General features: G+C 56.2%; 1 protein-coding gene across 2 annotated transcripts in view; it reads left to right on the forward strand.

Moving 5' to 3' along the window:
- The window catches only part of DOCK8 (dedicator of cytokinesis 8), an 89,417-nt gene that overhangs the window by 15,946 nt on the left and 60,022 nt on the right, over positions 1-13,449 (forward strand). For both annotated transcript variants that reach the window (XM_075558903.1, XM_075558905.1), the window contains exons 7-13: positions 368-517; positions 1,835-1,915; positions 4,639-4,803; positions 6,952-6,959; positions 8,150-8,273; positions 8,805-8,898; positions 9,743-9,905. In XM_075558903.1, coding sequence (XP_075415018.1) covers positions 368-517; positions 1,835-1,915; positions 4,639-4,803; positions 6,952-6,959; positions 8,150-8,273; positions 8,805-8,898; positions 9,743-9,905 — 785 coding nt within the window. The remainder of the gene's footprint in view (positions 1-367; positions 518-1,834; positions 1,916-4,638; positions 4,804-6,951; positions 6,960-8,149; positions 8,274-8,804; positions 8,899-9,742; positions 9,906-13,449) is intronic.

The following is a 13,449-nucleotide window of genomic DNA, read 5'->3' on the forward strand; positions in this document are numbered from 1 at the left end:
CAGGCAGGCTGCTCTGGGGCTTTGGGGTGGGGCTTGGGACCGTGATTCTCTGGTGCTGCTGCTGCCGGGCAGGGGGCAGAGCCCTCGGAGAACCTGTCCCTTAGAGAACCTGAAGACCCAGGCTTGCTCCTGAAGCGGCATCGGTGCCTGGGGAGCACTGGCTGGCTAGGGAAAATGTGAAAGCGCCTGGATTGGCTCAGACTTGCAAATGCTGAGTAGAAATTATGGCCACCTAGCTGCCGGGTTTCCCATAGCAACCTGTCAGTCGCCTCATCCTTGATTAGACTCCCCCTCCTGTGGCCACACCCTGTGCTTGCCCCTTGCTGCGGTCTGCAGGGTGATGGGGTCCACTTCTCTGCTCCTCCAGATATCTGAGAATTTCCACTGTGACCTGAACTCGGACCAGCTCAAAGGGTTCCTGCGGACACACACACCGTCGGTGGCTGCGTCCAGCCAGGCGAGGTCGGCCGTCTTCTCCGTCACCTACCCGTCCTCAGACATCTACCTGGTGGTCAAGGTAGCTAACCGGGGCCCTGCCGTGTGAACTCTGCTCACTCCCCGCTGGATTATCTCGAGTTTGGAGTGAGCCCGATGTCTGAGGGGGGCGATGCGTCATCCCTCTTGGAACTGCCTAATTTTCCCCCCTCCCAAAAAAACCAGCCAGAGAACCACAGCCACTGACAGGCGAGTCAGTTCTGGAAGACCTTGCCTCTGGACACAACCAGACCTGAGTCTGAATCCCCGTGAGGCAGCTTCACCAGCAGTTGAGGGCTGTAGGGCATCATCTAACCTCTGGGGAGATTTGTCTCCTCATCTGGAAAGTGGGGACAGGGCCACCCCGCTCACCCGTTAAAGTGGGGAGAGGGACACCTAGCTGACAGTCCAACGCACAGCCATTAAGTCGATTCTGACCCATGGTGACCCCACAGGACAGAGTAGCTCCGTAGAGTGGCCAAGACTCTAAGTTTCTGCGGGAGCAGACAGGCCCCCCTTTCTCTGGCAGAGCAGCTGGTGGGCTCACACCGCCGACTCTGTGATTGGCAGCATGACACCCACCCTCCTGTGCACCGGGGCCCCTTTCTCTGAGCCAAGCCTTCGGAGTCCTCATCCCCGTTTCTTCCTTCTAAACCTGGTGCCCAGCCTTTGTGACCATTGGTCAGGCAGATCCTTGACCCAAAGCTCAGCGGAAGAAGACCCCTGAGTACTTAGAATCTGGCGTCATGAGCCCCTGAGTTCTTAGATCCCTTATTACCATCACCCACCAGCTGGCAGCAAGAGAGGAGGTGGGATCTCTCTGCCTTGGGGTTCCTGCCAGGTCTGTTAAACCAAAAGAAGCAGTCCCCCCACCCCCATGAAACAGAGGTACTTCCTTCTGCTGGTGTGTGGGCACCTCGTGGAAGGTTCCAGTCAGTCCCCAACCCGGCTGTGAGAGAGGCCCGGTCTCTCTGTGGGGTTGTCATTTATAACGTAAAGCAACCATGGAAAAAAACAACCATGACACGTCTTCCTCTCACCGCCTTTCCACTGTGGACATTCAGCGTGTGCATGGCTTAAGAGTGGGAAATGTTTCTCAGCAGTGGGTGGGAGTGAAAGCTGCCTGCTGCCCTCCAGGCACAGTCACCGCGGCTGCCATCACCAGCCCTTTCTTCATCCTTCACGGTTCTACTTCGTCTCCACGGGGCAGTGTTCCTCATCCTCACGATCTTGTCCTCAGAAAGCCTGCCGAAGGCGTCGCCGTCCGCTGCTGTCGGATCGGGCCAGCTGACCTCCTGGCCGTGACTCGGATGGCGCGCAGGCCCCTCACGAGCAAGCACCTTCTTGTTGTTGTTGGCAGGTTGAGAAGGTGCTGCAGCAGGGGGAGATTGGAGACTGTGCAGAACCCTACCTGGTCATCAGAGAGAGTGACGGCGGAAAGGTATGCCCCTGAGCCCGGGTAAATGGTGGCAGGCCAGGTAAGCAAGTGCTCACCGGAGCCTTCTAGAAGGTGGTGACTGGCAGGGGGCCCCTGCTACATCTGCAGAGGGAAGCCTCGTACGTTGTTTTAAACAAAAGAAGAAAGGGAAGTTTGGTCATTGGTGATGCAGTTAAACACATCAGTTATTGAACTTGCTCATGATGATGTGAGGAGTCCTGGGAGCATCATACTTATGCATTGAGCTGCCAACCACAAGGTCGGGCGTTCAAAACCACAAGCCACTCTGCGGGAGCAAGATGAGGCTCTCTACTCCCGTAAAGCGCGAAGGTCTCGGAAACCCACAGGGGCCGTTCTACCCTGTCCTATAGGGTCGCTGTCAGTCGGCATCTGCTGATGGCAGAGATTTTGTTGAGAGGCTCAATTGTTCATTGCCCATCTGACAACAGAAGGATGGCAGTTAGCCCATCCAGGGGCTCCACGGGAGACAGACCTGGCCACCTGCCACCTACTCTCAGACAGGTGACAGTCAGGAGCACTCGCGGCGGCAGTCTCATCTGTCACATGGCGCCACTGTGAGCTGACACCACCCAGTGGCACCCAGCAGCACCACGATGATGCCCCGCGCAAACGGGTCATGACGGCACTTGGTCAGGGCAAGCCTCCTTCAGTTGCCTTGGTTCTGCGGCCCTGACCCAGTTGGCTATTGAGGGGGCTGGGGGGGCGGAGGCAAGGAGACCTAGTGAAACTGCACCGTGCTGGGGCACCTCCGCCTTCCTCAGCAGAACAGCCACCGTCCTACCTCATCAGGGTGATGGCCAACCCGCTGGGTTACCGGCTGTGTGCGGTGAAGCGTTCAGCTGCTAAGCCCCCACAGGCACCTCAGAAGAAAGGCCTGGTGACCACTTCCCAAATAGCCCAGCCATGGAAACCCTGTGGGGCGGCCCTGCCCCTCCACACATGGGGTCGCGTGGACTGGTATCGATTCAACAGCAACTGATCTTTTTTGGGAAGCATGCACCATAATATCATTAGCACAGCATGGTACTGAAAAAACAAAACCAGAGAGTAAGGGGAAGGTGGGGTAAGAAAGGGGGAACTGATCACAATGATCTACCTAAAACCCCTTCCCTGAGGGACAGACAGCAGAGAAAAGTGGGTGAAGGGAGACATTGGTCAGTGTTAGACATGAAAACATAATAATAATTTATAAATTATCAAGGGTTCATGAGGGAAGGAAGGAGGGTGGGGGAGGGAGGAAAAAATGAGGAGCTGATACCAAGGGCTCAAGTAGAAAGAAAATATTTGAAAATGAATGATGATGGTAACATGTACAAATGTGCTTGACATGATGGATTTATGTATGGATTGTGATAAGAGCTATGTGAGCCCCCAATAAAATATTTTTAGAAAATGAAACGAAACCCCCCATAAACAAAACAAATCCCTTCCACCGAGTCGATTGTGACTCACAGCGACCCTGCAAGACAGGTATACTGCCCCTGTGGGTTTCCAGGACTGTCACTCTTTTTTGGCGGCAGACAGCCTCATCTTTCTCTCACGGAGTGACGGGTGTATTTGAACCACTGACCTTGTGGTTAATAATTTATTACACAACCCACTATGCCACCAGGTCTCTTAACCAACAAAACAAAACTCACTGCCATCAAGTCCATGCAGACTCATAGCGACCCCTGTGGGTTTCCTAGACAGTAACTGTTTACAGGAGTAGAAAGCCTAGTCTGTCTCCCTCGGAGCTGCTAGTGGTTTCTAACTGCCGACCTTGCAGATTGCAGCTCAACGCATAACACTACACTACGAGGGCTTGTTAACGGGATATACTCACCACCATCAAGGGGATTCTGGCTCAGAGAAACCCTGTAGGACAGGGTTTGTGCACTGTAACTCCTTATGGGAGTAGAAAGCCTCCTCTTTCTCCCGAGGAGCGGCTTGTGGTTTCCAGCTCCTGACCTTTGTGTAACTGCCATGCCACCGGGGCTCCAGGATGGGTGTGGCGTCAGGGAAAAGGGCCCCTTTGCTCAGCACAAACAGCAAAGTCTCCCGACTCCTCTTTACACTCCCAGAAGGCACTTACCTCGTCAGCATCCTGAAAGGAGCCCTGGTGGCCCAGTGGCTTCAGCACTGGACTGCTGACCACGTGGTTGGTGGTTCAAACCCACCAGCCTCTACGGGAGAAAGGGGAAGCTGTCTGTGCCCACAGAGATTGACAGCCCATGGGTCACGGACTTAGAGCTGCTCAAGGCTCTAGTTAGTACTGGAGTGGATCGCCCTGGGTGCGCTCAGACCTCCCTGGTGGCGCAGTGGTTGTGAGCTGGGCTGCGAACCACAAGGTCAGCGGTTTGAAACCACCAGCAGCACCATGCTCCAAAATAGAGTTAAACAAACCAACAAAAAAAACCCAACTGTCTACCATCAAGTCAACCCGGAAGGGCTGGGTAACACTGCCCCGTGAGGCTTTCTCCTGCCACGAAGAGTCGGTCTCATGAGCCTACCGGGGCAGTTCTACTCTGCACTCTTGAGTGGACGGGACTCGGGTGGCATGAATTAGTAGTTATCTTCTGCTTAGCAGTCGAGCAACAAACAATTGTGTCACTGGGGGCTTGAGAGATGGGCGGCCAGGGCCACGTCGGAGGCAATGAATGGACTTGCCGTCCACCTGGGGCAGTGGATGCGCGACTAGATGGTGTGTTTCCATCTCTCCCCAGAACAAAGACAAGATTGAGAAGCTGAAGCTGCAGGCGGAGTCCTTCTGCCAGCGCCTGGGGAAGTACCGGATGCCCTTTGCCTGGGCACCCCTGAGCCTGAACAGCTTCTTCAACATCTCCACCCTCGACCGGGAGGGGCCTGACGCAGAGGCTGCGGTCGGTGAGGTTCCCACCCTGCTTACCAACTCCTCAGGGGGCTGGGGCGGTGCAGTGGCTCACTGGGAGGTTGGAGGTGTGGATTTGCCCGGGGGTGCCGTGGAAGAAAGGCCTGGTTACCTCTGTCTCCAAGAAGCCACAGCACGAACGTGACAGTGAACACTCTGCTCGGGAATACCAGGGGACGCCGTAGATCAGGCTCCACTTGGTGGCAACAGACCTGCCTTCTTTGGGGTCTGTGTAGGGTTCAGGGGACCGGAGAATTTGGGGAGTGAGAAGATAGTGGTGGGTGGGAGGAAACATAATAACTGAACGACAGCTCTGGTGGTGAAGCCGCTGAAGTGTCGGGCAGCTAACTGTAGAGACCTCAGTTCAAAGCCACCAGCCGCTCTGTGGGAGAAAAATGAGGTTTATTTTGACTCCAGTAAAGAGTTGAACAAACTCACGGCCAGTGAGTCCATTCTAACTCATGAAGACCCTGCAGGGCATGTCAGACCTGCCCCTGTGGGTTTCTGAGACTGTACCTCTTTACAACAGTAGAAAACCCTCTCCCTCGGAGCTGCGGGTGGCTTTGAACTGCTGACCCACGCGTAGCTCACGGGGCCAAACCCGCAGGGCCGTTCTCCAAGCCCCACAGGGTCCCTGTTGTCGGTGAGTGGTGAGTTTCATTGCCCAGTGGTCCGCCAAACCATAGTGCACGCTGGCAGGGTTAAAACAGACTCCTCTTTCCTAGCGAGATGTCTGGATGGAATGTTCTGGGTGGATTGGCAACAAGACAGATTCATTTCCAGTGGCCACCCCTCCCAGAAGTCAAATTCCTGACAATTACAAGATCATCAAGGATCCAATAAGCAGGTCACCAACCCCTTTCTTCGTGTTAAAAGCTTCCTTGGCTGGATTCCTAAACACAGGGAGAGCCAGCCGCTCCAGGGTTTCAGAAAGCAAACCCCGGACTTACTGCCACCTCTGCCTGCCAGGTCCCCTGAGCTTCCTTTGCCAAGGACAATGGAAACACAGGCACGGGAGACGAGCCCATCCCTCGTGCTGCAGAGTGGCAGCCGCTGTCTCTGGATTAGAGTTCAGCCTCAGCTCGGACGGCCCCCGTCCCCCTGGGCTGCGGTCTCTGGTCCTCGGGCCTCAGCCTCCCACAAACACTGGGCCTGGCTTTCTGATTCTCAGTGTTCCTTGGTCCAGCCATCTCCCGATGCCCGCGTTTCCCAGGGAAGTGGCCCCAGAGTGTTTGTTTTGTTGTTCCTGGTGGTATTCTAAGGAGCTTTGATGGCAAAGTGGTTACCTGTTGACCTTCTACTATCCATAGGGTCAGCAGTTCAAAACCACCAGCCGCTCCGTAGGAGAAAAATGAGGCGTTCTACTCCTGTAAAGAATTACAGTCCTGGAAGCGCACGGGGGCAGTTCTACCCTGTCCTGTAGGGTCGCAGTGAGTCGGCATCGAGTCGACGGCGGGGATTCTGAGCACTGGTATTCTGGAGTGAAAAATCACCCCAAACGCGCGGCTGTTGAGTCAGTGCCAGCTCAGAGCAACCCGGGCCTCATCTCTCCCCATTCGGGCGGCTGGTGGGCTTGAGCCCCCGGCGTTTTCGGTGCCTGTGGAGTACAGGTACCCGAGGAAAGCTGGAGATCAGACGTGTGAAGACTGGCCCTCATGACCGGCCTAGCCTGTCTGAGTCCTAACCCCACAGTCCTGTAGGGAAGCTGTGGGCACCCCTCTCCCCGGCGGACTCATGTGTGAAAATAAAACAGGAGCAAACAGTCTGCTGACCACAGAAACCACCTTGGGAGACCCCATCCAGCTGCAGCTGGGACTCCTGCCAGCAATGCCCGGCCAGCCAGCAGTGCCCACCTCCAGGAGCTGGGGCTGCTCAAGCGGGATTAGATGCCCATACAGTGAGGGAGAGGAGTGGGGGCCAGCACCGGGGACTCCAGCAGGAGGGCCAGGATAGGCAGTGGCCAGGGGAGGGGGGGATTGTCCTTCAAATCACATGGCCACATGCAGCCATGCTGTTCAATGACTTCACTGCTGGCATCACGGCCAATTCTGACCCACTGCAACCCTGTAGGACAGAGTGGAGCAGCTCCATAGCGTTTCCCAGGCTCTACATCTTTATGGGAGCACACAGCCTCGCCTTTCTCCCACAGAGCAGCTGGTGGGTTTGAACTGTTCACCTCTAGGTGCGTGGCTGAGTGCTCAACCACTGTGCCACCAGGGTTCCCGTCAACTCAAGACTCAACTCCCTGCCGTCGAGTCGATGCTGACGCACAGGGACCCTGTGGGGCAGGGTAGAACTGCCCCCATGGGTTTCCAAGACTGTTACTCTGCAGGGGTGGGCCACATCCACCCCCCTGCCTCAGCCCAGGGGCCCCGCCTGCTCCCCCTCCCGGGCTATTAGGAGTCACAGCTGCTGCCGGGAAGGAAGCAAACTCCCTGCCATCGAGCTGATCCGACCCGCAGTGATGACAGAGGACAGAGCACGGCTGCCCCATGGTTTTATGAGACTGACAGTCGTTATGGGAGTAGAAAGCCTCCTCTTTCTCTCTCAGATCCACTGGTGGTTTTGAACTGCTGGCCTGTGTGTGGTTAAAAGCCCGAACCTTAACCCGCCTGCCCACCAGGGTTCCTGGTGAAGTGTGCAAACTGGTTACCACCAAGTTGGTTCTGACTCCTAGCAACCCCGTGGGTCAGAGTAGAAGGTCCCCGTGGACCATCTCTACAGGGGCGGAGGGCCACCTCGTTCTCCCTTGAAGTGGCTGGGGGGTTCGAACCACTGGCCTTCCAGTCTGCAGGGGACACTTCACTACTGGGCCACCAGTCTTTCTCCTCGACGCCTGTAAACCTCTGGTACATGGGAGGGCTTCAAAAAGTTCATGGAAACATGGAATTACAAGATAATGGAATTTTCCCATGAACTTTTCAAAGCATCCCGGTGTGGGACAGACAGTGGTGCTCGGTGCTCACCCTGAGGCGCCAAGGAAGAAAGGGCTGGTGAGCGCCTTCTGAAAAAGGCAGCCACCATGGGGCTCAGGAGACGATGCATGTGGGGATACCGTGAGGCCGAGCTGGCCCACCAGCCACTGAAGCCCTGTGTGGGGGCCCATGTGGTTGGCCTCAGAGGGGGTGTTTATTATGTGGATGGCCCCAGTGTGGGGAGTCCGGAGGGGACAGATACTTTGTGGGTAGACCTGGTGTAGGTGTCCCGCATGGGGGGGTCCCTGTGTGGATGGCCCCCAAGTGCATGGTTGGCTGTAGCAGCATGTCCAGGAGAAGGGCTTGCAGTGGGCTGAGCCTGTGTCCCGCAGGGAGAGGCCCCAGTGGCAGTGGCACTGGTGGTGGCGGCAGCGGCGAGAGGCGGACACTGTCGCAGTCCAGGAGGCTTTCAGAGCGCGCCCTGTCCTTGGAGGAAAATGGGTTCATGTCCAGCTTCAAAACCACCCCCCTGACCATCACCAGCTTCTTCAAGCAGGTGCGTCTCTCTGTCTGTGTCTGCATCTGACCCATTCGGGCGGGGCTGCTGGGACTCTGGGGGCAGGCGGTGTAGGTGGTGACTCAGAGGGGGACGGGGCTGGGAGCAGAACCTCAAAGTCAGTATGAGTGGTAGGGATGTGGAAGGTGGGGGCTGGGGGTGGGGAAGGAGCGGTTGACAAGAGGCCGGTCAGTGTCATGTCTGCAGAAGTCCAAGTCCCAGGTCCCCTGCCAGCGAGTTTGTTCTGACTCATAGTGACCCTATAGGCAGAGCAGACCTGCTTCCTGGGTTTCCGAGGCTGTCTATCTTTACGAGAGCAGACAGCCTCCTCTTTCTCCCATGGAGCGGCTGGTGGGTTTGAACTGCTGACCTAGCGATGAGCAGTCTAACACTTAACCCATGGTGCCACCAGGTCTCCTTATGAAAGGACTGGCTAGGACACACATACACACATACACACACCAACAGCTTCAAGATAGAAGGCTTCCCAAAGTCAGGCCCGTCTACCCTAACCACCATCTCTCTTGGCAGGAAGGAGACCGCCTGAGCGATGAGGACTTGTTCAAGTTCCTGGCCGACTACAGAAGGTCTTCGTCCTTGCAGAGAAGGGTCAAGTCCATTCCAGGTGGGGATGCGTGTCTCTGTCCCCTAGTACTCTGCCAGGACCACCGATGCGTGGCTGCCTGCTGTCTATCCCCCACCGAGGCGGGGAGACTCGCCTTTGCCATGGGAAACGTGGGGGCTTCAGAATCTGGCTTGGTCTACATGATTGACAAACCTGTTCGAGTTCTTCGGGAGAAAGACAAGGCTTTCTGCTCCCGTCAAGCCGGACAGTCTGGGGAACCCACGGGCTGGTTCTCCCAGGACCCGTGAGGTCGCTGTGAGTCAGAATTGACTTGATGGCCGGGAGCGTGGCCTTGTTCCTGTTTCTTAACCTTGAAAAGATTTGTACTGATGGCTCTCGCCAGCCAAGGCCAGCCTTCAGATCGAGGCTGTTTGCGCTAAAAAGAGAAACAACCGAACCAACTGGCCGACTTGCTCCCAATGGGTGGCCGCCCGGGTCCCTCACTGCCTCTGATGAGCTATTCTGTGAGGCCCGAGCATAGAGCTGGACCGCTGGAAGTCTGACAGTGGGGGCTCCAGCCCTGTCCTTCAGCAGCCCCCCAGGGCACTAGCGAGCTGAGTTTGAAGCCCCCCTCGCCACAGGTGCCAGCTGCTTCACCGTGTATTTATGGTGGCAGTTCCCGAAGGGACTTCGAAGGTCAGCCCTCGGTTCCTGGCACTTCCTCACTGTGCCATCTGTAGAATCTAATGCCCTGCCTTTGCCTCACACCGGAGGAGAAGCCCGGGGACCCCCAGATTCAAGCAAGACCCCCAGCCTAGACCCGTGCCCACAGTACAACACGCAGCAGCCCCTGTCAGCCCCAGGCAGCCCCCTCGCTAGCCCAGCCCTCTCACCGTACCTGCAGGCTTGCTGAGACTGGAGGTCTCCCCGGCACCCGACACGCTCACTGGCTGCCTGACTCCGGAAATGCTGCCCGTGGTCCCTTTTTCTGAAAACCGGACGCGCCTGCACAAAGAGATCTTGGAATTTCCCATCCGGGAAGTCTATGTCCCCCACACTGTATACAGGTAGGAGGTAAAGGCTCTTGGGAAATCTCCAGCCCATGGGCCGAGGCCCAGCTGGGTAGGCGTATTCCTTGTCCTCCCCCCACCCCCCATCGCCTTCCTACTTCCTAAGTGTTGGGGCAACGGAACCTGTTGGCACTAGTAGTTTCTATAGTGGTGGAGGCTCTAGCGCAGTGGTCCTCAACCTCGGGGTCCTGACCCCTTTGGGGGACAAACGGCCCTCTCACAGGGGTCGCCTGATTCATCACAGTAGCAAAATGACAGTGATGAAGGAGCAACGGAAATGACGTTATGGTGGGGGGTCACCTGCACATGAGGAGCTGTCTGAAAGGGTCGCTGTGTTAGGAAGGGTGAGAACCGCTGCTGTAGACAGAGGTTTGCGCTCTAAAGTGCCTTTGACAAGAACCCGCTACTTGGGGCCTCGTGATGATTCTGGCCGTGCTCCCTGCCCTCGGTGGATTCCAACTCATTGAGTGACCCTGTAGGCCGAAACTGAACTGCACCCCCACCCCCAGGGTTCCAAGGCTGTAAATGTTTCTGATGGGAGCAGAGGGCCTCTAGCTACCTCCCACGGGGCAGCTGGTGGGCTTGAACTACCAAGCATCCAGCTAGCAGTCCATGCTTAACCACGGGGCCACCAGCCCAAAGCCAAACTCACTGCCATCGAGCCAATCCCGACTCCTGGTGACTCTGGAGAACAGGGCGGCTTGGCCCCAGAGGTTTCCGAGGCTGTACGTCTTTACCAGAGCAGCAGCCTCATCTCTCTCCCGGCGAGCCGCTGGTGAGGTTGAACCTCCAGCCTTGCACGTGACAGAGTAGGACTGTCCTTGTCTGGAGAAACAGTTCAGTGACGGTCTTGGAAACCCACAGGGGCAGTGCAAGGGGCTGCTAGGAGTCTGAATCTCCCTGGTGACAGTGGGTTGCTTTCTGGTGGGGTCACCTCCCCATACAGAGTCCTGGCGGCACTGTCAGGCAAGCCACAGACTGCTCGCTTCTAGAACGGTGGTACGAAGCCACCAGCTGCTCGCTGGGAGAAGGATGAAGCTGTCTGGCCCCGTAACCGTTTCCAGTTTCCTGAAACACTGGGTAGATCTGGGGTCGCTCTGAGCTGGAATCGATGAGATGGCAGCGTCTGATTCTTGGTCATCAATTAAGATGGACAGCTGTACTTGTGAATTTGAAATATGGCTGAGCTTATTCGGATCCACTTAACCCAGGAGGGCCCTTCTATAGCGCTAAGTGGTGACTGCCCAGGCCAACAAAGAAGGCTTCAGGTCTGGACACCCTGTGCTTTTAACACATAGGGCAGGGCACCTCAGGGTGGGGGGGGGCAGCAGCTCCTGCTGGGGGTTCAAACCACAGACCTCTGGGTTCGAAGCCCAGTGCTTTAATACCCATGTCACCAGGGGTCTTTCTACCCACACAGTCAACACTGCTTAATTTAAAAACCAGAACATGACACTTTAAACACTCGCATGGGGAAGTCAAGGACTTTCAATTCTAGGGCAGTGCCAGGGATCCTGGTTCTGCCATGGGCTATGTGGATATTTATGGCATCATTCAAGGGCCATGCTGGTCAAACATTTAATTAACTCACCCTGATGTGCTGGCTGGGGGCTGGGGAGCTCCAGTGGCTTAGCGGTTCCGCATCCAGCTGCTAACCACAGGTACGGTAGTTTGAAACCACCAGCCGCTCTGCAGGAGAAAATGAGGCTTTCTACTCCCAAGCAGAGTTCCAGTCTCAGAAATCCTTAGGTGCAGCTCTATCCTGCTGCTAGGAGTCCCAATCGGCTCGGTGGCAGTGGATTTGAGGTCTTTGCTGTTTGTTTTTGTTTATGAGTGGTGTAGTGGTTGTGTGTTGGACTGCTTCAAGGTCAGCAGTTTGAAATCACCAGCTGCTCCTCAGGACAAAGATGAGGCTTTCTACTCCCATAAAGAGGTACATTCTCAGAACCCCACAGGGGCAGTTCTGCCCTGTCCTCTAAGGGCCACGATGAGTCGGAACCAGCTCGATGGGGGTGAGAGTTGACAGCGGCTGTGGCAGCTTCTCCGTGGTCAGTGGTGAGCCGGGGGCACATTTGAGGCGACGCCTGGCCTCTTTTCCACGTGGTCCGGAAGCTGTTCTCAGAGTCGCTGGCTGATTTCTGGTGGAGGCCGGATGAAGGCAGCAGGGTCTGGATGCAGACGGGCCAGAACACGCAGTCCTAATGAGCTCGTTAAACCCGACGTGTAACCGGTGATTGCCTTCTGGAAATCCAGATCAGGAGCATTTTCATCCCCCTCCCTCCCCAGGGGCCTCCAATTACCAGAATGCTGTGCTGCGCAGGCTCAGCGCTGAGAACAAGGATTCCGATGGAAAATAATTACCTTATAGACAGACTCGAGGATAGGCCGACCTGATTATCAGCCGAGGCACCTAATTTGACCACAAAAACTGCATTTAAAAAATGTGCTGAAAAACTCGGCTTAGACACAAGTATATACGGTGACTGCTCTCTAGCCCCGCCTCCTTTTCTTTCCTATGTTCCCAGACCAGGAGTCTGCATTCTCAGAGTCAGGGAGCTCCCCACTGCCCCACGCCAACACTCACTGCCATCTCGTCGATGCCGGCTCAGAGCCACCCTACAGGCCAGGGTAGAACCGCCCCTGTGGGTTTCCGAGACTGTCCCTGTTTACAGAAATAGAAAGCCTGTCTGTCTTTTGAAGAGCAGCTGGGGGCTTTGAACTGCTGACCTTGTGGAGCACACCCCATGCATAAACCACTACGCCTCCAGAGCTGCTCTGCCCCCCACCTCACGGTGCTGTGTATACGGTGGTGGTGGTGGTGGTAGCTGACCCCATGGGGAGCCGAGCTGCCACAGGATCACCGATTGTCACTGGCTGATTTCAGAAGTAGATCCCCAGGCCTCTATTCCTGATCTGTCTTAGTCCGGGACCTTCCCTGAAACCTGCTCAGCATCAGGACAACATGTCAGGCTCCCCTGGCAGACAGACAGACAATGATGGCTGCCGAGTGGACTCGAACCGAGCCTCTGGTATAAGAAAGGAGAGCTCTACTGCAGGCCCCCGGGGCAGCAGTGCAGAACCGCCGTGCTGTTGCTCAGTAGTGGTTGGGGGTCAAGGATGAGATGGGCTTCCGTCTCGTTCATTCACTCTCCAAACACCTTACGGCGGTCACCCTGCCTCCCCCAGGTCTTCCTTTCTTTGTCTGCCTCCCTGAGCCTGCTGTAATTGGTGCAGGTTAAAGGTGCAACCAATCAACTGCCCCCACTGCTCACGGCAAGGTTGGCTGCTCAAAGCTACCAACCGCTTCACCGGAGAAAGACGAACGAGGCTGTCTGCTGCCGTAAACAGTGAACCGTTTCAGAAACCCACAGGGGCAGCAGTCTGCCTGGTCCCATAGGGTCACCCTTGGGACAAAACGCTGGTTCCGGGACAGCTTTTGGCCAGCAGAGGGCAGAGCGCGCCCGTGTCCGACCTCGTGGTCTAGCCAGAGCAAAAAAGTCACGTGTTCTTCCACGCCCTGGCAACTCCAGAGTTCAGGAGC

The sequence above is a fragment of the Tenrec ecaudatus genome, chromosome 10 (assembly GCF_050624435.1).
Source record: "Tenrec ecaudatus isolate mTenEca1 chromosome 10, mTenEca1.hap1, whole genome shotgun sequence".
In the NCBI taxonomy this organism is placed as follows: Eukaryota; Metazoa; Chordata; class Mammalia; order Afrosoricida; family Tenrecidae; genus Tenrec; species Tenrec ecaudatus.